The 26,342-nt window shown below is 38.1% G+C and overlaps 1 protein-coding gene across 2 annotated transcripts in view; it reads right to left on the bottom strand.

Moving 5' to 3' along the window:
* The window catches only part of Hat1 (histone acetyltransferase 1), a 54,525-nt gene that overhangs the window by 14,757 nt on the left and 13,426 nt on the right, over positions 1-26,342 (bottom strand). For both annotated transcript variants that reach the window (XM_059260683.1, XM_059260684.1), the window contains exons 3-8: positions 21,795-21,870; positions 15,533-15,653; positions 7,163-7,342; positions 6,780-6,901; positions 6,175-6,279; positions 5,761-5,867 (exon numbers count right to left, since the gene is read on the bottom strand). In XM_059260683.1, coding sequence (XP_059116666.1) covers positions 5,761-5,867; positions 6,175-6,279; positions 6,780-6,901; positions 7,163-7,342; positions 15,533-15,653; positions 21,795-21,870 — 711 coding nt within the window. The remainder of the gene's footprint in view (positions 1-5,760; positions 5,868-6,174; positions 6,280-6,779; positions 6,902-7,162; positions 7,343-15,532; positions 15,654-21,794; positions 21,871-26,342) is intronic.

Raw genomic sequence — 26,342 nt, 5'->3', positions numbered from 1 at the left:
AGAGTGTGTAGCATACATCAGCCATCCCAGCACTTGGGAAGCAGAAGCAGGAGATATTTCAAGTTTGAGGCTATATTGTACATAATGTCTAGACCAGCCAGGGCTTCACAGTGAGATTCTAATCTCAAAAAGAAAAAGTAAACAAAAGAACAAAAAAAGACAAACATTTAACCTTTGCCTTCAGTTGGGAGAGTACTGTTATACTATACAAAAACATTAACCCCAAACATATCTAAGACTTCAGTGGAGACTAGGTATGGAGGAGACAAGAGACTTGAGAATCTTCACAGAGGCTGGCAATGTTCTAACACAGGACTATGGTGATGGCTGCAGACTTGCTAGCCATCTTTGAGCTGTACACTTTATACCTGTGAATTTATGGAAATTATATCTCAATAAAGTTGTTTTAATTAAAAACCATCTCAAATGTATTATTATGTGTGGAGAGGATTATGAACACAAGCCTAGTGCATTATACACCCTAGGCAAAAGCTTTATTATTGAGCTATAGCCCCAGTTCTTAAAACATTTTTTAAAAATTTCATATATATGGGTGTTTTATCTACATGTGTGTCTGTGCATGCTGCCATATGGGTGCTGGGAATTAAACCTGGGTCCTCTAGAAAAGCAGCCAGTGCTCTTAACCACTGAGTGATCTCTCAGGTTATTCTGAAACATTTAAAAACAACAACAAAAAACAAAACTGGATATGGTAATGGCAGAGGTGGGAAGATCCTAAGTTTGAGGCCTGCCTGGGCTATATAGTCAGTTCCAGGCCATCTAGGACAGAGGTAGATCCTGATTTAAAAAAATTAACACATTCCACTAAACAAGTTTACCCAGTGTCAGTTTTCCCACGTCTGTCTAAACTAATTAAAACAACATCAAAATCTTAAACTGCATTCTGAATATTGTTTTAATTGAGAAAATAAGAAAACTCAACCTACATTTTTATCTAAAAATTTCGCACAAATAAAAAAATTATGCCAAAAATTTCCAATTAGTTTTAAACAACTACAAACTGATCATGTTTTATTTGCAGCTTAATAACAGGGGTCATACCACCATTCAACCTTTAAGCTCTTTAACTACAAGGATCAGCTTGAAAATGTTCCTAAAATGATGATATTCAATAATTTGTGACGTCCTTCCATCCCCTTGGTTTTAATTATACAAAGAAGCAATACAGTGGGCTGGAGATGTAACTCAATCGGTAGAGTGCTTTTCTATAATACACAAGGTCCTGGTTCCATCTCCAGCACGGCTTTACAAACCCAGCGTGGTAGTACATGCCTGTAATCCCACCACTTGGGAGGAGGCGGCAAGGGTATCAAGAATCCAAGGTTATCCTGGGCTACATTACAAGTTCAAGACCTTGTCTCAAAAACAGAGGTATGGGACTTGGAGAATGTCTCGGTGAGAAAGAACTTGCTGCATGAAAATCTGAGTTCAGATCACATCACTCATTTAAAAACCCAGGTGTTGGGGTTGGGGATTTAGCTCAGTGGTAGAGCGCTTGCCTAAAGGCCTTGGGCTCAGTCCTCAGCTCCGGAAAAAACAAAAACAAAAAACAAAAAACCAGGTGTTGGCCATATGCTCTGGTAACTCCAGTGCTTTGGAATGGAAAGTAAAGGCAGGAGCATCACTGGAGCTTGCTAACTGCCCTTTTAGCTTCAGAGGTTCAGTAAGAGACTGTCTCAAGGAAGCACGGTAGAGAACGATGAAACAAGACATTCAACATCCTCCTCTAGCCTCTGAATGCATATGCAAGCACACATGCACCTAGAATACATACATGTGTATACACCATCCATACATAGACCACATCACATAAAAGTAATATATTTGAAGATAAAATTCGCTTGAATATAAATCTATATTCAAGTGAAATATAGAGTCAAAAAACTAGGGTTTGTTCCACATTAAATACATCAGTTTGCTGGCAATGGTGGCACACGCCTTTAATACCAGCATTTAGGAGGCAGAGACAGGTGGATCTCTATGAGTTCGAGGCCAGCCTGGACTACAGAGCGAGTTCCAGGACAGCCAGGGCTGTTATACAGAGAAACTCTGTCTCGCAAAACAAACAAACAAAAAAATCAGCTTGTAGCAGCATTAAGTGTTCTACCATGTTCAAAAGCCTCTCTGTATTAATATGGTATATTATTAAAAATATTTTAACGAAAATGAGATAACAAATCACCTAAGTATTTAAAAGTCCACATTAACCTTTAAAAAATTTGTATAACACATCTCAGAACAAGGGGCTTTAAAGGACAAATATATTATTTGTTAATGTACTATTGGTAGATTAAATAATGTTTTTTATATATATATATATATACACACACACACACACACACACATATATATATACACACACACACTCCAGCCAGAATCAATTTCTACTGTCCAATGAAACAAATTATTGATTCTACTTATATTCTGAGAAGTATTCAAATGTCATCCATCTAGAAACTGACAGCCTCAAAATGAAGACAGTGTATATAATAAGAACTGTCTGCCAATAAAACTGAAGCTAAAAAAAAAAGTGGATAGAAACTGCATCCCAAACATGTATCCACTGAGAATAGAACCTAAGCTACCAATGATTAAATATTAATTATAATTATGTCTGCCAATATATCAAGGAAGAAAAGGCCACCTCAATACTAACAGCCTGGATTTCAAAGGAAGACCCCAAAGCCCACAAGAGTCATTAAGTTAAAAACATAAAATAATGGAGAGATAAACAACTAAATGACTAGAGTACAAAATCTGGTAAGTTTTTTTTTTTTTTTTAATGCTTTTTAAGGACTCGGTATGAAAGCTAAGAGAAATATATTGAGAGCAGCTAACCAAGCATTTTTAGCATTTTGTAATGCCAAGAAACGTGAATGCTGAAAATAAAGGTCGATACTTAGTTGTCAAATTCAGACGTCCTTTTAGCATGGTTAGCCTTTCTCTTTAAAGACTTCAGTTTCTAATGAATCATAGCAAGGAATAAAGGGTACTATTATTAATGACTCTTCACTGAGATTTAAGAAAGAAAATTCTTTATCTGCTAATTGGTGCTAAGTATCAAGGACTTTATTGGCTAGAATAGACAGAAAAAAGTAGTTAAGAGGCTTCAGAGAAACAACCCCCGCTGGCACATTACCCACTAGAGTAGACAAAGACTACTTATGTGAACTCCAGATTAAAATCACCAGAAATGTCCCCTCACGTAGCACCAAGGCTAAGCTGTCAGGGAACAGAAGCTGGTAACTGGCTCAGCTCTAAGCAATGACAGAGCTGGCTGTACTGTCTGGATAATATTACAGGTCAGGAAAAGTAGTTAAGGTCTCTGTCCATTTATCACTTCTGATATAAAGTAAGCTGATGAATTACTTCCTTACCACTGAAGTTTCAACTCCTTTTACCAGCAGTGAGTCAGAAGGAAAGATAACTCAATTTTAAAACGCTGAGCTGGGTTAGAGCTCAGTAGTACAATGTTTCCTAGCATGCACAAGGCCCTGGGTTTGATTCTTACCACAGCAGAAACAAAACAAAAAACCCCATCATGCTTTCCCTCTAGTTTATCAGTTTAAACCATTTAAAGAATACCCTGAATTAATTAATTTTCACATAAAGCAGAATTCCCTAGACCACAGTTAAGGGGAAAGGCAAGTATTTGTTAACAAGACAGTTCACTATTCTGGCAGCTCTATATTTCCTTCTTGAGCAAGTGAAATCAACATACTATATGAAAAAAAAATCTGCCCATTAGTTTATTTTATAACTTTTCAGTTTCATAGTCAACAATTTTTTGTTGTTGTTTCTTTAAACAATTTGATAAAATTTTGAAAAATCATTTTAAAATTAGCATTTTAGTGCATGTTAAAAGATGAATTTTAGAAACAAACTTAAGTATCTAAGCCAGTTGTGATGGTATAGGTCTTTACTTAGTGGCTGAGGCTGAGGTAGGTGGTTCTCGAGCTCAAGGCTTACCTAGATTGGAGGCCAATCTGGGTAACATAGCAATCAGTTCTAATAATCCAAAATATATATTCTTATTTACTTATTTTGAGGCATTGAGGATCAAATCCTCCAGAACTCATGCTCCTGAGTGAGCATTTTACCACTGAGTTCTACTACATCCCAGTTTCATGTTCAAGCCTTTATAAAATAAACATTAGTATCTAACTTGGATGTGACTGTCTTGTATAGGGTTGAGCAACTCTAACTGAAATGGGTGGGACCAAAAGTGTTTCAGATTTTTTTTTAAGATTTATTTATTATGTACACAGTGTCCTGTCTACAGGACAGAAGAGGGCACCAGATCTCATTACAGATGGTTGTGAGCCACCCTGTGGTTGCTGGGAATTGAACTCAGGACCTCTGGAAGAGCAGCCAGTGCTCTTAACCTCTGAGTCATCTCTCCAGTCCATGTTTCAGATTTCTGAGGATTTTCTGTTGTTGTTTTGGAGTATTTTTATAGTTTACCAGTTGGAATCCTTAATTTGCAAATTCTAAAACATTTTAGAAATTTGGAGTATCATGTTGGCACTCAAAAAAAATATTAAATTTTGAAATTAAAAACAAAAGGCTTGGGGACGCGAGGCTAAAGAAATGGCTCAGTGGCTAAGGGACCTTGCTGCTCTTCCAAACAATCTGAGTTCAGTCCCATCACCCTTGCCAAGTGGCTCACAGCTACCTCTAACTCCAGCTCCAGGGCATCCAATGCCCATTTCTGGCCACACACACTAAAATAGTCCTGAATTTTGGACTTCAGATTTTCAGATTGAAGATGCTCAACCCTATACACTCACTACACATGAAGGAAACAAAAATGACTCCCAGGTTTTTTTTTTAAATTTCTGTTTTATTTTAAGACAGTCTCGGGGGCTGGAGAGATGGCACAGAGGTTAAGAACATTGGCTGCTCTTCCAGAGGTCCTGAGTTCAATTCCCAGCAACCACGTGGTGGCTCACAACCATCTATAATGCACCCTCTTCTGGTGCACAGGCATATATGCAGGCAGAACACTGTATATATAGTAAAAAAAAAAAAAAAAGACATCGTCTCCCTGTGTAGTCCAGGTTGACCTCAAACTCTCAATCCTCCTGCCTTAGCCCCTGAGTGCTGGGACTATAGGTCTACGTGTCACAACAACTGGCAGTGACTTTCAGGTTAACCAGCAACTTTACGGACAACAAACCTGAACATTACTCAGGGTAAGAAAATGACATCTGTTGAGGAGTGGTGGCGCACACCTTTGATCCCAGCAATCAGACGGCACAGGGAGGCAGACAGAGCTCTGTGCGTTTGAGGCCAGCCTGGTCTACATACAGAGTGAGTTCCAGGACTCCACAGTGAAACCCTGTCTCGGAAAAAAAAAAAAAAACAACCCTCCAAAAAAAGGTGTCTTCTATTAAGGAACTGCTACTCCCCACCACACTATGGTTTAAAATTAATGCACAGGTATCTCCTAAATGATGGAAACGTTTGCCAAATAAGCTGAACAAGTAAGTTACAGCACACTTGCAATGCACTTATGTCTGACCAGAATTTCCCCAAATAATATATAATCAGCTCATTATTTGTAATTTGTTCACTTCAGTTAGGGATGCAGTCCAATTTCCATAAAAGCTTATGATCTAAAATGTAACCTAAAGCAGTCTCCCCTAAAGACCCCAAGGGAATGCTAACATTAAGACAGAAATAAAACTACGAAGATGTTCGAGAAAGGCTCTTTTAGTAACATAAAATCTTACATACCTGTGATATCAAGAACTGAAGGAGATGCAATGTAGTATCTATGAACTGTTTCAAGAAGCTGAGCACCATGGCCCTGACCTTGAAATGGAGTCAGTATCAGCATCTGACTATAGTAAAGAAATTATTCTAAATTAAAACATCACATCATGGCCAGTTAAAAAATCAAATTATGATATTATGAATGCTGATGCTTTATAAAAATCAAACTTCAAGAAACCGAAAAATTACTAACATACTCAAAATTGGTTTACTCTGCCAGACAGTTTCAAAGAAAACAATAAAATAAAGCAGTACATAGCCAATGAATGGTGAATTTTTTTTTTTAAACAAATCAACACTACTATAACAAGTATTGGAAACTTCAGCAGTTCCTTCTGAAATAAAAGACAAGGCACGTGTTATACTGCCAATTACCTTACACGTGGCCGGGTTTTGTCTGGGTACACATAGTAATTATAGACTGTCATGTAGCCTACGGTCGCAAAGAGCGTAGCTCCATCCTTATTATACTTCTCAAATCTGCAGATAAAACAGAAAGCCAAGCAGGTCAATTACAGTCGCGCTCCCATGCAGTGTCCATTTTCTTTTCCATTCTCTGACTGAATTTTCAGTGTCAGCAAGCTACTCTGTGAGGGCCCAATGGGTACACCTGCTATGTTCTGAATGTACAATTCACTTAATTGGTGTGCAGCAACTTGGATAAATCAGACCTCTTTCCATCACTTCAGTGCACTTGCCTATTATAAAGATGAATAGGTGGCAAGTAAAAGAAAACACAGGCAAAGCTCATTTTACTGTTTAAGCCTACATTCAGGGCCCTAACAGACAACAGCATTTAATTCACTTCTATTCTCAAGTCCCCCAAAGCATAATGAAGGCAAACTCAAGCCTCATAAACAATGGTTTTTCTTTCCTGGGAAAAATATCATTATACTGTCCCCAATAATTGGGCTGCCACAATTAAAATGCTGGCTTTGTGGAGGTAATAAGGTCCACTGTTGCTTTAGAACTGTACTTACACTAGAAAGTAGTGCCATCTTTCATCATCCACGTCAATAAAGCTAGCAGTTTCAATAAACCACATCAAAAAGGTCTGAAGCCTTTCATGATATTCTCGAAAGCCTCTACATGTCATGTCAGCCTAGGGAAAAAGCCAGAAAAAGTCAGGTGAAACTCATCACTGAGGTAAGTGAAAGTCTGCAGAGCACAAAACTATCCTGTGGGAAACATTTACAAGTCTCAGATTAAATATGTATACAAACATACAGTCAAAACAGAGCTGGTTTTAGTGCCAATAAAAAGCGGGGTTTTTGGTGGGTTGTTTTTTTTTTCCCCTGATGCTAGAATTACTGAATGTACAATCCCATATATGTTCCAGGCAAAGGGAAATACTTCTTTTTACCTTGTAGATCTGAAAAGTAAAGTTTTCTCCTCCTGTTGGACAAGTAACTGAGTATGTATGGAGTAGGGTTCCAAATGGCTTGAAATCAGCTTCCTTTTCCAGCAAAGAAAGAAAATCATTTGTGTTTGTGCAAAACCCAGGTGGGATGATTTGTCTAATTTTCCCTTCAACATCATCTGCCTGAGGAACAGAGGACAAAGAACAAAGTAACAAATTTAGTTTTTAGCTGAAAATGTTTTATTTCTTTAAATTGGACAAAACTGGTTTAGGTGTAGTGATTAATCCCAGCACTCAAGAAGCAGAGGCAGGTGGATCTCTGTGAGTTTGAGACCAGCCTGGTCCACATAACAAGTTCTAGACCAGTCAGGGAGAGACCCCAAGTTTCAAAACGAAACAAAACAAAAAATTTTTAAGTTACTTATTTTTATTTTCTATGCATTAGTGTTTTGCCAGCATATGTGCCTGTGTGAAGGTGTCGAAACTCCTGGAGCTGGAGTTACAGACTGGTAAACTGCCACATGGATGCTGGGAAAAGGAAGGTCCTCTGGAAGAACAGCCAGTGCTCTTAACCACTGAGCCATCTCTCCAGCCCCCAAACAAAAATTTTTAATGGACAAGTTTTAATAGACAAAACTATCACAAAACTTCACAATTAACTAAAGAAGGAAACAATGCAGTGAAATGAAAAAGGGTAAGTTTTATCTAAATAAACCACTCTCACCCAAGTTTGAGATGAGCATTAACATAAAAACAAATTAGAGGCAGGTAGCCTAATATCAGGTGCAAGAGTAATGGTAGTGCTAGCATCATACAGAAAGTGATTATTACCTACCACCCTTCAAGACAATCTTAACAGGACAAAACAATAGGCTGATCATTATTATACACATGTCAAAGAAACCATATTATCCAAGACATGAAAAGATCACCAGCAGTAAATGGTAAGGCTAGATAGTCTGACCAAGTGAATAGCAAAGTAAGACAGATAAGACCCTCATATGCTAAACTAAGATGATAATTTTTAAAGTATCTCCACTTAGGAAATAAAAAAAAGTCATATGAATGGTTATATTATCCACTCATCTCCACAATGTGACAACTTTTATAGACTTGGATTTGTGATCGTATAAAAGAGAAAAGACTGGACAACAAAATTAAACTCAGAGATTAAAATTACCCTTGTTAAACAACCTCAATGAATGAAACTATCAGCTGAGCAGACTTCATAATCCTTTTCAAAACCCCAAAGACCACTTGATTGAATACATTTACTACTTCTCTTTAACCATGAATATTTGATGAAGTCTTACAATAAAGTATTACTGCTTCTCACCAGGCAATAAAACTTAATGAATTGGTCTCAACTTAACAAAACCTTATCCTTCAATACAGTCCCTAAAAGCCTGACATTACATTCAACAAAATGAGCTAGCATTCTATTCAAACTTTTTCCTGAACAATGAGGCCAGGTTTTTACTTAATGGAGTTTGCCGTGAGTTCAGCTGTAATGTTTGTATTGTATCTATTTCCACAAGGACTGACACAAGAACACTTTGTGTTAACTTACTAAGCAGCTCTTTCATACCGTTTACATGCATGATGGGTATTAGTTCTAAACCAAGACCCTTGCTACTTAGCATTCAAAACAGGGAAATTAAGATGCTTAGGACAAAATACACTACAAAAGGCTAATACAACATGCTACTAATTCCTGTCCTTTCAACCATCTTTTAACTAAGTAGGAGCAATGCACCTGCAGATGAATAGTACTTTATTATCATTGAGTTACATTTTAGGATAGAGATACAAGGATGGAGCTTATCACAAATAAATGTTATTTTCAATGCATTGGTACCAACATTTATATATGATTTATTTGTGGTCATAAAAATAAGCTATTACTTAAAATATGTCTTTTCAGCATTCTGGCTGACAGTTTATTTGTAATGTGTACATCAGTACTTGCAAGTCATCCTCAATTGCAAATAAACTAAATTTGATAAATCCACTTTATTTTAAAAATATACTATTTGATAAATATTTTCCCTGAAACTATGAATGTGAAAAGCACCCAATTTTCATTAATTGCATGAAAGAAGTATTTAAAAAGAGGAATAACTGCAATAGATTTGTTACATAGTAATTTTTTTTTTAAAGTGATGGGTAAAATAGCACAGTATAATTGTATTTCTGGTTTTTAAATGTCAGGAAAAAAATACAATTAAAAAAATCACCGCAGGTCAATCTCAACATTGTGATTTTAACCTTTAACTTTCCTCATGTCATATCTTCTAAGCAAGGCAGGAACTACAGAAGCATGAGTCACTTTACTCATCTTGCATTTAGAAAGATCAAAGATCTCTGTAACTGCTAGGTTTCAATTCTGTTGAAAGGCAAACTACCTTCAAATCTGACCTTAAACAAGTTGAAAGAATATATAACTTTTAGTATGCAAAGATATTTACTCAATAAACATCTTCATATAAAATCTTATGTCTTTGCACTGTATGTGCATCAGATGCCCTGGAAATAGTAACTGGTGGTTGCTGCCATGTGGGTGCTGGGTATGGAACTTGGATCCTCTACAAGAGCAGCCAGCACTCTTCTGCACTGAGCCCCTTGAAATATCTTTTTTTTTTTTTTTTTTTTTTTTTGGTTTTTCGAGACAGGGTTTCTCTGTGCAGCTTTGCGCCTTTCCTGGAATTCACTTGGTAGTCCAGGCTGGCCTCGAACTCACAGAGATCCACCTGGCTCTGCCTCCCGAGTGCTGGGATTAAAGGCGTGCGCCACCACCGCCCGGCCCCCTTGAAATATCTTAAAGGACATCCTTTCTCACCAGGGCCATTTAGAATTCCAATGTCTATGCTTTGTTACCTAAGAAAATGTTCCTATGGAACAATTTTTGTTTTTCTTCGTCGCTGCACAAAGCAATGTGCCTGAGAAAACTAGTAATGTTACAAATATTTAATTTGCTTTTAATTTATACGTATTTGGAAGTACAATAACCTTTCTAGCACCTTATCTTAAGCAGCACTGTTTGTCTAAGTTTGTCCCTGGTGAGTTATTTTTGAGGTTGCAATTAAAGGCATGTTAAGTAAGTGGAACACGCAATTCTTTACTTGGCTTAAGTGTCACAAGATTTAGCATTACTATAAATCTAAGAATATCTAAGATATGCTAGAAAAAGTAAAAGACGTTGTTTCTACTTGATTCTCTCTCTCTCTCTCTCTCCCTCTCTCTCTCTCCCTCTCCCTCTCCCTCTCTCTCTCTCTCTTGTTTTCAAGACAAGGTTTCTGTGTAGCCCTGGCTGTCCTAGATCTCGCTCTGTAGACCAGGCTGGCCTTGAACTCACAGAGATCCACCTGCCTCTGCCTCCTGAGTGCTGGGATTAAAGGCGTGCGCCACCACCGCCCAGATTTGCTCATTTTCATATTGTGCTATTTCAGCTTTAAAGGTGGAGACTTAAAATATTATTAGTATTGAAGTGTGAGCTTTTTCACTAGTTTATTTATGCTCACTTAGGTTTTCTGATACTGTATTAGTGTTTTACTACTCAAACTAAGCAAGATGAAGTTGTCAACATGTAATTTTACAACTTTTATGATATTGTATTTTTAATAAGATTATGGGTACATTAGACTAGGTAGCTCAGTGGTAAAGTGCTTGCCTTGCAAGCACATGGACTTGAGTTCAATCCCTAACACTCATATAAAATCCAGGCTCAGTAGCATGCACTTGAAATCATGTTGTAGAAGCAGACATAAAGATCCTTGGGGCTTGCTGGCCAAGCCCACTTGGTAAATTCCAAGCCAGTTAAGACTCTGCCTCAAAATTAAAAGAAAACAACAACAAAGGTTGATAGAGCCTGAGGAACAACACTTGAGGTTATTATCCTCTGGCCTCACATATACACACCTACATCTGCATGCACACAAAGATGCACACACACACACACACACACACACACACACACACACACATATACACATACAAGAATATATTTCTCTATAAAGTACAAAGGATTTTCATACAGCTGGGCTTAGTAGTACAGGTCTATAACCCCAGTTACTCAGATGGCAGGTAAGAGAATCTCACCATCAAGGCCAGCCCAGGCTATCTAATGAGTTCAAGGTGAGCCTGGGCCACTTAATAGGAACCTGTCTCAAAAATAAAAATAAACAAACATCTGGGGATACAGCTCAGTGGCAAAGTGCTTGTCTACTGTATGTATGACCCTAGACTCCATCCTTAGTTCTTTCTTACAAGAGGTAAAGATTCCAAGAAAAAAATTAAATATGCTTTCATTTGTCAAATTCAAGCTTCATTAGTGTACAAAAATAAAATAACTGAAAATTCACAGATAACAACACAACCTATCCATATAGATCATGTTCTCCGTCAAATCTCCCAGAAATGCAACTAGAAAAACGAACAGTTTATATACTCCTTAATTTAACAATAAAGTTACCCCAAGAGAAGACAGAGGAATTAAAAAAGCAAAGGACGCCGGGCGGTGGTGGCGCACGCCTTTATTCCCAGCACTCGGGAGGCAGAGGCAGGTGGATCTTTGTGAGTTCGAGGCCAGCCTGGTCTACAGAGCGAGATCCAGGAAAAGGCGCAAAGCTACACAGAGAAACCCTGTCTCAAAAAACCAGAAACAAAAAAACAAACAAACAAACAAACAAAAAAGCAAAGGACAAGCAAAGATGAACAAATCAATGTCTGAATAATCAAGTTGGTTATAAGATAATGACTAGTAAAGAGGCTTCTCAGGCATCTTACCTGTGCTACAGAATTTTAGGTACACTGTAGAACTCATTTGGGGGGAAAAAAAGAGATGATAAAAGATTAATTGATGTGGCAGTGAAATGGCTCTGCAGGTAAGGGTGCCAGCCACTAAGCCTGGTGATCTGAGTTCAATTCCCAGGACTCACATGGTGAAAGGAAAGAACTCCCACAAATTTTTCTCTGGCCTCTACATGTGGACTGTGGCACATGTGTACCCCACACATATACATACACAGGCGTGTAGATGCACAAAAAAAGTTAATGTAATAGCAAAACTGCAATAAGCAAATTAACCTTTGCTATCTTCTATTCACGCCTTAAGAACATTCACTTGCTTTTTTTGAGAGAGTCTCAACACGTAATTCTGGAACTATGTAGACCAGACTGGCCTCAAGAGACAGTTATATGTGGCAGTGTCACTATTTCTTAGGCAATAGTTTTTTGTTTTTGATTTGTTTGGTTTGGTTTGGTTTTTCAAGACAGGGTTTCTCTGTGTAACTGCCCTAGCTGTCCTGAAACTCACTTTGTAGACCAGGCTGGCCTCAAACTGAGATCTGCCTGCCTCTGCCTCCCTAGTGCTGGGATTAAAGGCGTGCACCACCACCGCCAGGCAGCAATGGCTTTTTCCCCCCTCATTTCTCTCTCTCAACCATCAATCATATCTACTCCAACCACAAACATAATAATACCCTCAATTTGACAACTAATACTGCAAAATTCTGGTTTCTGGTCTCCCTTCTTTCATTTTACCCACTATAGTGGGTCCTCCATATGCCAGTTTTTTGTTTCGTTTTGAGACAAGGTCTCAAAACAGACCAGGCTGTCCCCATGTACTTGCCATGTAGCTCAATCTGGTTTTTTGTTTTTTTTTTTTAAAGATTTATTTATTTATTATGTATACAGTGTTCTGTCTGCACATATCCCTGCAGGCCAGAAGAGGGTGCCAGATTTCACTACAGATGGTTGTGAGCCACCATGTGGTTGCTGGGAATTGAACTCAGGACCTTTGGAAGAACAAACAGTGCTCTTAACCTCTGAGCCATCTCTCCAGCCCCCTCAATCTGGTTTTTAACTCAAATCTTTCTATAGGTCTCCCACTTCCAGGATGCTGGAATTACAAACATGCACACATGCTAGCCTACCTTTTTAATGTGAATTATATTATATAATGCACCACCTGCTTAAAACCTGTAAAGGCTACTAACTATTCTTGCCTCTTAGCAATACCTTATCCTGGCACAGAAAAATCCCAAGGCTCTGCACAATCTAGATTTGCCACTCTCTTCAACCATTCCAGCAAAGTATTTCTAACACTCTCTGAGTTTATGATTTGTTTATGGTAAATTCTGAGAGCAGAGAATGTTTTATTTACTATATTCCTGGCATCAAGAGCGTAAGAGGCTAGTCTGGAGAGATGGCTCAGATGTTAAAAGCAGAAGACCTAAGTCTGGTTCCCAGCACCCACACTGGGTGGTTCACAACTGCCTGTACTCCAGCTCCAAGAGATCCAAAGCCCTCTTCTGGCCTCTTTGGGTACCCACATTCACATGGCATACCCACATACAGACACACTACATAATACACATAATTAATGGGGAGGAAAAAGGACACAGGAAGTCATGGGGAATGAGCATTACTGCTGCAAACTGAAACAGAAGAAGCCAGTCCACTATGCCCATATCATCTACCATTCTTTAAAACAAAAAGGGGTAGGGAGAATCTTTCCTTAACACTAAACAAATGATTTTGATCATGAAGCAAATAAGTAACCCTACAAAAACACTATACAAGATCGATTGATTCTTATACTTAACATAGTACTTCTAAATGGAAACCCTGGTTTTCAGAAATGGAACAATTAGAAGTTAGTGCAAATAGATAGCTATTTTCACTACACACAGTATTTGAAAGATTTATCAATAACCAAGTCAATATTTCCTTTGGAAGAAATCAATTTAGCACTATCAGCTGCAAAATTAAATCACACACACACACACACACACACACACATACACACACGCCTCAAATGACACTGAATTTTGTACTGCACAAAGGAAAACATCAGCTGTATTTGAAATCAGAATACTTAGTACAAAGTATTGGATTTTGGAGAAATTCAACCATATCTAATAAGAAAAATCTCATTACTGAAAACCTCTATTTTAATAATTTATTCAATGCTGGTTTAGATGGAATTTAGTTGCAAACATTCACTTATCATAACTACAGCATTATTCACAATCATCTATCAGTAAAATTGAAAGAAAATTTCACGACATAAACTACTAGATAAAACAAATACTAAGTACAATTACATTATTATTTATCTGTCAAGCTTGGTAATTTTAAACGACTGAGAAGTGCAAGAAAACAAAGAAAAGAACAAGTAGTACTCAAAATATTTCTAACACTAATATTGAATATATAAGACCTTTCCTTTTTAAAAATAATTATTTTATTATTGTTCTGTGTGTGGGTGTTTTGTCTGCATGTATGTATGTATACTGTGTGTGTCTGGTGCTCAGAGACCAGAAAAGGGTGTAAATCTCCTGGAACTATAGAGTAACAGACCATCCAGAGCTGCCTTGAGGATGCTGGGAATGCAACCCCAGTCTTCTGAAATAGCAGCCAGTGCTCTTAACCTCTAAGACATATGTCCAGCCTGTGACTATTGATAAATTTTTGAGGTAAAAGATACATCAGTTACTCTGCACTGACCATTATACATTGTACACATGTATTGGAATACTATGCTGTACCCCATAAATATATAAAACTATTATGTGCCAATCAAAAACTTACTAAAAATTAAGACTATTTCAGGCTTCTTTCTTTTTTTCTTTTGGTTTTTTGAGACAGGGTTTCTCTGTGTAGCCTTGGCTGTCCTAGAACTCACTCTGTAGACCAGGCTGGTATCGAACTCAGAGATCCACCTGCCTCTGCCTCCTAAGTGCTGGAATTAAAGGCGTGCGCCACCACCGCCCGGCTCAGGCTTCTTTCATGCTGTATTGACATTATATAGCACTTCATTAAACATACCAATATACTATTTTTATATAGATTGCTAAAGAGAAGCTCCTCACAATGACACTTAATTGACAGTTAAGAGCATAAAACATGGGAGAAAGAGAAAAATATATAATACAATCAACAGGATAAAAGTCAGAAGTTAAGCCAGGTGGTGGTAGCGCATGCCTTTGATCCCAGCATTCAGCAGGCAGAGGCAGGAGGATCACTGTGAGTTTGAGGCCGGCCTGGTCTACAAAGTGAGTTCCAGGCCAGTCAAGGCTATACAAAAAACAAATACATAAATAAAAACCCAAAGTTCAGTAAGTTAAAAGCCTTCAGAAAGCTGTTAACTTGCATGTCTACAATGAAAACAAAAGCCGGTAAATAGAGCTCTGCTCATTAAAGTGAAGGTTTCATAGAGAAGGTTCACCCAAGAGATGGGCAGACTGACAAACATCTCCTATACCCAAAAGACTGATCTGAAGAGACAACATTGCGATTTCTCCTCTTCAGAACCTTAAGACCTCTCTTACACTCGTAGAAAAGTTAACATATATGTATTTCTGTTCTTACCTCCACGCAGTCAAAGTTCTCATCAACTTTAGATGCATATTCAACACGGAACATTGTTGACAGGCTACCAGCAATATAGTACAGCAGGATCTTCAGACCCTTGTAACCAAAAGCAGTTTCACTGAGATGAAAAGCAAAAACAAAAACCAGCCAAAATGAGTTTTTGCCAAGTCATCAAAAAGTATTACCTATACACATATAAACAAATTTAAAATCTTAAAATTGCCTATGAAGTTAAACTATATTTACTTGTTTAAAAATGAAAGGAAATGAGCATTCACAATGATACTGTACTCAGCTTCATGTAAAGAGAATCGAGATGCCTAACTCAGGAAAGCAACCGGGTTCAATGAGCATGTTAAATAACTGGCACATCATGAATACTAACTGTTAGACATTATTACCACTGTTACTATGCCTGCTGCTGCTGCTACTATTAACTAGAAACCATCTTAGACCAGGCAACTAGCATTAAACTAAGACCTAGCTAGGCAAACAGGTAGCCTTGGGCAGGTCCTTTCAGCTTACCACTTGCTATATCACTAGCATCCAAGGCTGTTCAAAGTAGTGATAACACCCAAGCCTTCTGTGAATTCTACTTCCGATCTCTACTATCATAAAGCACTGGTATTCTCTTTTCAAGGGTCTAAGGGGAGGGAGACTGCATTCTAAACTATCTGATCAGGAGAATCTATAGACAGAAATTAGGTCACTTTCTGTCTGGGACTGAGGAGGCTCAAAGTAGGAGGGGCTTTTTGGTGAGAGTAATAAAAACATTTAAATTGGTTATATGGATGCAATTTATCTCAAGAAACCTGGCTTTTATTTAAATTTTTTAAATGAATTCTTTTTTTTTTTGGTTGATATATTTTTTTATTATGTATGTGCCTGTGAGTAGGAGGGTGCCTGTGAGTACAGTATTTCAAGAGGCCAGAAGACACTGGATGCCCTAAAGCTGGGGTTAGAGGCAATTCCGAGCTGCCCAACATGGGTGTTGGGAATTTAACTAAGACTGGGTCCTTTGAAACAGCAGTGAAAGCACTCTCAACTGCTGAGCCGTCACGTCAGCCCATAAAACAAATTCTAAAAGGAAGAGAGTACTTGTAAGAAAGAGTCCAGATTTCTGTCGAGGCTACCAAGTATGTTCATTCTAGCGATTCTCCAAGTAGAAGAAAGGAGTGGCAGTAACCCAGCATGAGGACTGTGCTATGCTTGGGTCATAAGTACAGGATCATCACCAGCACATGACCGTTACCTGTCCAACTTAGAATAATGCTATATGAGCACACTATTTGCAGTGATACTATACAAATCAAACAGACGAATGTGAAAGTCATTAAGAACCAATATCTAGACACTAGATTTCAGCCACTGGGATATAACTGAAGAGTTTGTTTGTTGGCCAGGAATCAGTCTACCACTGAACTATACTCTCAACCCTAGAAGAGATTTTTTTTTTAAATAGTTAAAAAGGTAAGAGTAAAATAAATATCCTTCTTTAAAAAAATCCAAAGGGGAATTTTTTTTTTTTTTTTTTTTTTTTTTTGAGACAGGGTTTCTCTGTGTAGTTTTGGTGCCTGTCCTGGATCTCGCTCTGTAGACCAGGCTGGCCTCAAACTCACAGAGATTAGCCTGCCTCTGCCTCCCGAGTGCTGGGATTAAAGGCATGCGCCACTGCTGCCCAGCAGGAAAATATTTTTATAATAAAACAAAACCTGTTAAAAATAAAAAACACTGGGCTAGAGAGATGGCTCAGAGGTTAAGAGCACTGGCTATTCTTCCAGAGGTCCTGAGTTCAATTCCCAGCAACCACATGGTGGCTCACAACCATCTGTAATGAGATCTGGTGCCCTCTTCTGGCCTGCAGGGATACATGCAGGCAGAACACTGTATACATAATAAATAAATCTTCAAAAAAAATTAAAATAAATAAATAACACTGATATTTTAGAGTCCATATATAATAAGGTTTGATATTGATAATTAAAAATTCATAAAATGCCTAATCTGATACATATTAAACATACACATAAAATTTGTTCCATGGAGAGACATTTTTCAATTTAAAAATACATTTAAAGAATTAAAAGCCTGGTGATGGCAACACATGCCTTTAATCCCAGCACTGGAGAGGGAGACAGGTGGATCTCTTGAGTTCAAGGCTAGCCTGGTCTACATAGCTAGTTCCAGGATAGCCAGGGCTACAGGAAAAAACCGTCTTAAAAGACAAAACAACAGCCGGGCGGTGGTGGTGCACGCCTTTAATCCCAGCACTCGGGAGGCAGAGCCAGGCGGATCTCTGTGAGTTCGAGGCCAGCCTGGGCTACCAAGTGAGTTCCAGGAGAGGCGCAAAGCTACACAGAGAAACCCTGTCTCGAAAAACCAAAAAAAAAAAAAAAAAAAAAAAAAGACAAAACAACAAAAAGAATTAAATAAAATGAATGCATCAAATACATGTCAATGATATATAGAAGAAAATGTCATGAACAAATATTTTAAGCCGGGCGGTGGTGGCGCACGCCTTTGATCCCAGCACTTGGGAGGCAGAGGCAGGTGGATCTCTGTGAGTTCGAGGCTAGCCTGGCCTACAAAGAGTTCCAGGAAAGGCGCAAAGCTACACAGAGAAACCCTGTCTCGAAAAACCAAATTAAAAAAAAAATTTAAATGTTAACTGTTCAAATATCCTTCCTGGCTCCAACAAAATAGTTCCTTGGGGAACTGGTTGAGTTTGGAATTAACAGGGAAAGCTGAAGATGAATCTGAGACACCTTGTACTAGAATGTCTTAAAACTGATGTGAACATATCAAAAAGAGCCAAAAGCAATCTAAAAACGTGGTCAGTTGCCAAATGTGGACTAACCTGGGCACCAAAATTAGTACTAACAACAGATCATAACTCAGTAGGTTAAAAAAAAAAATCTTTGGGATTAGCAAGATGGCTCAGTGGGTAAGGACACTTACTGCTAAACTTGCCAATCCAAGTTCAATTTCTAGGCCTCATGAAGTAGAAGGAATAAATTAACCTCCACAAACTGTCCTCTGATCTCCATTTATCCACCCATACAAACAAAACATTTATTTATTTATTTATTTATTTATTTATTTATTTATTTATTTATGAGAATCTTTGCCAGGTGTGGTAGCACACACCTTTACTCCTAGTGCTGGGGAGGCAGAGGCAGGTGGATCTCTGAAGAGTTAAAGGCTGCTTTGGTCTAGAAAGCAAACTCCAGGCCAGGTAGGGCTACATAGTAAGAGGCTGTCTCAAACATTAAAAATCAAGGGCTGGAGAGATGGCTCAGAAGTTAAAAGCACTGACTGCTCTTCCACAGGTCCCCAGTTCAATTCCCAACAACCACATGGTGGCTCACAACCATCTGTAATGACATCTGGCACCCTCTTCTGGTATATAGACATACATGCAGATAGAACACTGTATACATAATAAATCTTTTTTTAAAAATCAAAAGAATCATTGAATTTTTGAATTGACTCTAAGATAAACAAATGAATAATGGGAAGTTCTTCCTTCTGTTGAATACCAATTAATAAAAGTATAAAGCACTGAGTTAGAAAATCCCCATCTTATCATAGTAAAATACTGATTAGACAGGAATCACTAATGAATGCTAGAACTACTGCAAGGACATCTTCAGTCCTTTTTTGGAGATAGTTTCTCTATGTAGCCTTGACTGTTCTGGAAATTACTATGTAAAACAGGCTGGCCTTGAACTCACAAAGATGCAACTAGTATGTGCCAACACAGCTGGTCAGGCATCTTCAGTCTTTTTTTTTCCTTTTGGTTTTCCGAGACAGGGTTTCTTTGTGTAGCTTTGCACCTTTCCTGGAACTCACTATGTAGCCCAGGCTGGCCTCAAACTCACAGAGATCCGCCTGCCTCTGCCTCCCGAGTGCTGGGATTAAAGGCATATGCCACCACCGCTCAGCGCATCTTCAGCCTTAAGAGCATCTCCCCACAGACTACTTATAAATTACAAAAGGAAAAAATGTCAACTATACAGTGGAGACAGCCTCCAGGCTCCTCTAAGTTAGCCAAGTTACCTCAGCCAACAATGGAACAAACGAAATTATGGACCTCCTGGTGTGACATTGAGGATACAATACTACCTTGGTTGTAGAATTGAAAAAGCAGGCATTACTGAATTTGTAAGAAACAAATTCAAACTGAGGCTTCTGTAAAAAGAGTCTATACAAAAATGTTTATTATATGCTACAAAGACTAAAACACTTTTCAGATGAAAGGAGAATGAGGAAATACAGCAACTAAATGCAATGCAATTCAAGGCTGCAGCCAGGAGGAGACTGTTTTAAAAGTGACTGCAAGTTTTATTTAAAAAATATACTGTATATTGGCCGGGCGGTGGTGGCGCACGCCTTTAATCCCAGCACTCGGGAGGCAGAGCCAGGCAGATCTCTGTGAGTTCGAGGCCAGCCTGGGCTACCAAGTGAGTTCCAGGAGAAGCACAAAGCTACACAGAGAAACCCTGTCTCGAAAAACCAAAAAAAAAAAAAAAAAAAAAAAAAAAAAAAACCTGTATATTATGTATATTAGAAAACAGTCAGTACTATATCAATGTTAAATATCTTAAATTCTAATAATTCTACCATGACTATCGTTCTTTTAGGAGATGCATACTATATTTAGGCTAAGTCTCAGAATTCAGGATCAAGAGGCTGGAGAGATGGCTGAATTGTTAAGAGCACACACTGCTCTTCCAGAGGACCCAAGTTTGGTTCCCAGCACCTACTTCAGGTGACTCATGAATGCCTGTCACCCCAGCTCCAGGGATCAGATGCCCTCTTCTGTCCTCCATGAACAATGCATTCATGTGCACATACCTACACATGTACACATAATCAAAAATAATATATATGTGATATATATATATCATATATATATATATATCATATATATATATAATTTTTAAAAATTTTGAGACAAGGTCTATGTAGCCCCGGATATTCTGGTACTCACTATGTACACTAGGCTGAACTTGAACTCACAGAACTCTTCCTACTTCTGCTTCCTGAGTCCTGGGTTTAAAAGGCATGCACCACCACACCGGGCCCTAATATATTTTTAAAAATTCAGGATCAAATCTGCAACCTATCTTCAAACAATTCAACAATAATACAGTGATATGTACTAAAAGAAAATTATTGAAGCAACTTTGGCTAAGAATTAAAGAGTCCAGCTGGCATGGTGGTGCATGCCATTATAACTAGCACTTGGGAGGGAGGCAAAGGTAGCTGGACAATGAGTTCAAGGCCGGCCTCTACTACAGAGTAAATATGAAGACAACATGAGCTACATGAGATTCTACCTTAAAACAAAACAAAAACCAGTTAAGAGCTGAATCCAAATGAAGAGAATAGTGCCCATTAAATTATCGCAACTTTTTAAATAAGGAAGAAAGAAAACAATATCTGACTATATTAACAATGTTTATAAGGCTTAGGGAATCAAAGAATGTGCTGAATATCCCAGGACATATCTTTAAAGTTGTTTTAGGGTCTGAGAAGATGGCTTAATGGGAAAGAGCACTTGCTGCCTAATGTTAACAAGCTATGCTGAAATCGCAGCCTCCTCATAAAAAGCCAAGTCTCCATGCATGTGCCTGCAGCTCCAGTGCTGTGGGAGTGGAGAAAAGACAAGAGCTGGTGCTCGCTGCCAATGACCTAGCTCCAGGCTTCATTAGAGAACCATCTCAAAGGAATGAGGGAGAGATTGTCAGAGTAGCACACCAACATCTCCCTCTGCTTTCTGTGTACTCCTATGTACACGTACACACACACACACACTTTCTTGAATTGCTTATTTAATTATTGAGTAATACCTGGAACTTTGTAAATTTCCAGAGTTACGCTATACTGGAAGTAGTATGACAAGAGGTAGGTAAAACTAAAAAACAGTAATGATAAATATGAACTCTGGATTGTCTGAATCTGAACTCCAGCCACTTTTACCTCCTTAGGCAACTGTTCAATTCCATCAATACACAAGGTAGCAAATACAACGGTTAATACTGAAGTGAGAATGAAAACATACATGTTTGTAGTAGTAAACAGTAGGTATTACATCCATAGTGCTCAATGAATAAACTATCATTCCAATAGACATTTTAGGATAAACTACATGAAAAAAGAGTAAAAAAATAAATCTGACTTACAAATCCTAAAAGAAAAAAGTTTCTTGCTTTTTGCCACATTAAATATTTGGTAAATATTTCATGTTACTTACTCATCTCCAAAGAGCTGATGGGTATATTCAGGAAAGAAAGTTCTAATGTCGTTCTCAAGATCTTCAGGAAAACGAACTGTTCAAAAGAATAAAATATATAGACATTAAAGGTGACAAACATTTCTATTTCCAGAACTCCATTACAGCTAGGATACTACCATTATTTTTCTTACTTCCAATGTTTCTTCTCTTACATGATTACACTAGACTCTCATGAGACTGGTCAACCCTGAAAGCTAAATGATACTAAAGCTTCAGCATCAAAACCCTGTTTATTCTAAAATTGAGAAACAGCACAATAAAGGCATGGGATTTAGTTTTTATTTTTCTATATTTTATATACAATGAAAAACATAAGAGGAAAACAAACCCCAAAAGGATACTTTGAGGTAAAACTACAGCACCTAGGAAATGAAAACAATACCGTACAAAACATGTAAAAAGGACAACCTGAGTTTGATGATGTCCCTAATATGCCTAGAGACAGGGACAGAGAGAGCGCTATCACTGTGTGCATGCAGTGGTCAGAGGTGAACTATGCAGCTGTTCTCTCCTTCCACTTTATTTGACGTGTGAGGACTGAACTCAGATCATCAGGCTTATCCAGCTTAAGCCATCTCGTCAGCCCCCATCGTTTTTTGACTGCAAAATGACATTTAATTTTTTATGTTGTTTTCCCCCTCTTAAAAATAATTCTGCTTGGGGGCTGGAGAGATGTCTCATCATTTAAGAACACTTGATGCCCTTCTAGAGAACTTGGGCTTAGTTCCTAGCACTAAGACAGCAGATTACAATTGTCTGTTAACTCCAGCTACTGGGGATCCTATGCCTTCTTCAGGAACCAGGCACACATGTGGTACATATATATTCATGCAGGCAAAACAATCATACAAATAAAACAAAACTAAATCTTTTTTAAAAATTAAAAATACTGCTGCATGAGCCTCGGGATACAGCTCAGTGCCCAGTATGACCTGGTCATACACTACAGAGCATATATAATCCCTACAGTGCTAAACAAGCAAGCAAATAAAAAAATTTTGGAATGACACTCATATACATCTTACTGTACTTTTATGAATATGTAAGGGGAAATATTTGGTAGTAGACAAGTAACATCACTGATGTTTCTTTTTTCTTTTTATGGATTTTTTTTTTTTTTTGAGACATTGTTTCTCTTTGTGTAGCCTTGACTGTCCTAGAACTCAATCTCTACCAGGCTGTTCTAGAACTCACTCTGTGGACCAGGCTGACCTCAATTGACCTCAAACTCACAGAGATCCGCCTGCCTCTGACTATGAAGTACTGGAATTAAAGGCGTGCACCACCACTGCCTGGCAATGTTATTTCTAATAAACACTGCTTAGATGCCTGGGGCACCAGCATCTACATTAAACTCCTATTTCCTAAAATCTTGAGAATACCCTCAACTTCTATCTGTTGCTTTTATTTGTATCTGTTATAGATACTGAATTATTGGATGCTTTCCTGATACAATTTATATTAAAAAGAAAAACTTATTCCTAAGGCTAAGAATAAGACTGATGACATGGTTCAGTGAGTAAAGACACCTGCTACCAATCCTGACAGCCTAAGTTCAATCCTAGGGAACCATATGGTGGAAAGAGAAAGCCAACTCCCACAAGGTACCCTCTGATTGTCATAAGCAGTGTCCTACTACTTCCAAAAAGAATTGAAATAAGAATGCAATTTTTTTAAAGGCCATAAGCAGCAAAGAATAAAAAGGTAACGTATAGACAAAAAATTTTCAGTCTTTGTGGTCAATTAAGTCATTCACCGCATATAAACTATCACCCTGAAGATCGCCACTTTACAAAAGAGGTAACCTTCACTCTGGTAGCCGCCTTTTCAAGGGGTTAAACTTAACATCACTCACTGTGGGAAAGACCACTAGCACTGATGACTCATGAAGCCTTCTTACCTTTTCCTAAACTTATTCAATTTAAAAAAAAAAAAAAAGAAGAAGAAAAAATTTTTTTCTTTTCTTTTCTTGTTTTAGTTTTTTTGAGACAAGGTTTCTCTGCGTAGCCCTGGCTGTCCTGGAACTCACTCTGTAGAACAGGCTGTCCTGGAATTAAGAGAGATTGGCTTGCTTCTGTCTCCCAAATACTGAGGTTAAAGGCATGAGCCACCACTGCCCGGCTTCAATTTTTTAAATTTACAGAAAATACAGGACAGAGAAATAAGTTTCAAGAAAGCACAGGTAAGACAAATTCAGAATGTAGATTTGTCTAGTAATTCTATACACTGACTTTATTCTCCCAAATAAACTAATGACCTGGAGAATCTGCACATAGGAGAGATTGGCGGTTCTAAGAAAAAAGGAAAGTAAGAAACAAATTACAACCCAACATAGAGCAGCTCAGGGCTGGAGTGTTGTCTACTGAGAGCAAGGTCTTAATTCAATCCTCAGCATCACACAAAGAAAAATAAATGCAAATAAATAAAGTACCCTTGACTAGATCCTGCCTTAATAAACTTTTTTGATGTTTTGGTTGTGAGCCCAGTTTTTAACAGCTAAGCCATCTCTCCAGCCCAATTTTTTTTATTAGTAAAGGAACTTGAGGATAGCCAGAGAAACCAAGCAATAGCGTATCAGCTCTGATAATGGCATTATGATTATGTGTACATATGAAGACAAGTTCCTAAAAAGAGACATACAATAACAAGTATGTGCAAAAAGCTAGTTTCAAATAATTCTCCAAAAATACACACTAAAGCAAATACAGCCAAATGTTAAAATCTAAAAAGGGCTGTGGATGTAGCTTAGTAAGAAGTTTAAAGTTGGTCCATAAAAGCCCAACAATGCCTGTCTCAGGAGTTCCAGAAGTGGTCCTGACCAAATCCATCTGGGATGTCAGTATTTAATATTTTAATAAAGCTTGCTTCAAATTTGGCTCAAAAAACAAAAACAAAATAAAATAAACAAAAAAAAAAACAAGTTTAAGGTTAAGTGTGACATGAATGCACACACATGTGCAAACTCCAGGACAACAGAAACATTAATATTTTTAAGTTTTTAAATGCAGTTATGTAGCGCGGGAAGCAAGCAAACCCAAATGAGCTGTCCATGCCACTATGGACTCAAATTATAAAAAAGGAAAAATATAAGTGGATGCATGATAAAATACCCAAACTATATTACAAAAGGAGTTATTTAGTGACGAACTATGGGTAACTTTTATTTTTACCCTTTGTTTTTCCCTTTCCAAAATTTCAACAGAACATATTACTCCAACAGACAGAAAGTTAGTAAGATGTTGAAAAAAGCCTGGTATGGCACAGGAGAGACTGAGGCAGAAGTAGTACAAGTTCATGGACAGGCTGGACCACATAGTGAGTTCTAGGTCAGCCTAGGCTATACTGTGAGATCTGTCTCAAAGCAAAACAAAACAAAACAAAAACAAACAAACAAAAAGCCCTAATACCTTCCCCTACCTTAAAAAAGAAACTAACGGGCTAGAGAGATGGCTCAGAGGTTAAGAGCACGGACTGTACTTCCAGAGGTCCTGAGTTCAATTCCCAGCAACCACATGGTGGCTCACAACCATCTGTAATGAGATCTGACGCCCTCTTCTGTATACATAATAAATAAATAAACATTAAAAAAAAAAGAAAAAAGAAAAGAAGAGCAGGCCTACTTGTGTCTGCCTCTCCAAGCCTGAAAGATTCTGCTTGTATTTTTAACAGCTAAAAGGTAAAAGCATTTCCAGTTGTGTGCTCCCATCTACAGACAAAAACAAACTGGTTACGGATACTCAGATCACTGGGTTCTGCCTACAGTGATGCAAATATCTTATTGGGGGGGGGGGGTATGGATACTCTCAAAACTTGTTTCATGCTGTTCTACTCTACTGAGAAGGCTGGCGCTGGAGTTGGATTTTGGCCTACTGACCCAGATCCAAGAATGTCTGTTTAAAACTTTCCTCCCAAGTTTCTGCCCCGGGTCAGCCAGGCCACCTGACTCTGACAGGGAACAGGAGAGCAAACTAGAGTAGCCCAGGGACAGACACTTTGTGCCTGAGAATTAAGAAGTTAACTACTTCCCACAGAGGTCACAAATGGCGAGGTGTTTAACTTTCTGAGTTCTTTCCTCACTTTCCTTGTTTTGTTCATTATCTTTAAAGCTTTTGTTGGAACTGTATCTTAGAATTTGTAAGTTCACTGAGTGTAATTTTAAAAGAATGTATAGATAATCTTAATTTGCTATAGCATACCATGTATGTAACTTGGATTCAATACTTGTTTAGGAAAAACATGCCTGCTGGCCTCACCTTGGAGTACCACTTGGCTGATGACCTAGGTCCACCTTGGAGTAACAACCTTGTCATTTGTTACCGTCTTGATATCCATGTGACTCAGCCACCCCGTTCTCTAAGGTTTAAAAAAGGGCATGCCATGTGACTTCACCACCGTCTTGGTTAAGGTGACCACGTGGTATAAATCAACTAAGGCAGGACCCATAAAACAACTAGACCCACTGAGCCCTGTGCTTATCATTGTATCTCCCTTTTATTAGACTAAGGA

Source organism: Peromyscus eremicus, chromosome 4 (genome assembly GCF_949786415.1).
Source record: "Peromyscus eremicus chromosome 4, PerEre_H2_v1, whole genome shotgun sequence".
NCBI classification, from domain to species: domain Eukaryota; kingdom Metazoa; phylum Chordata; class Mammalia; order Rodentia; family Cricetidae; genus Peromyscus; species Peromyscus eremicus.
Note: the sequence above shows the minus strand (reverse complement) of the source record. Positions and strands in the feature narration are given on the sequence as shown.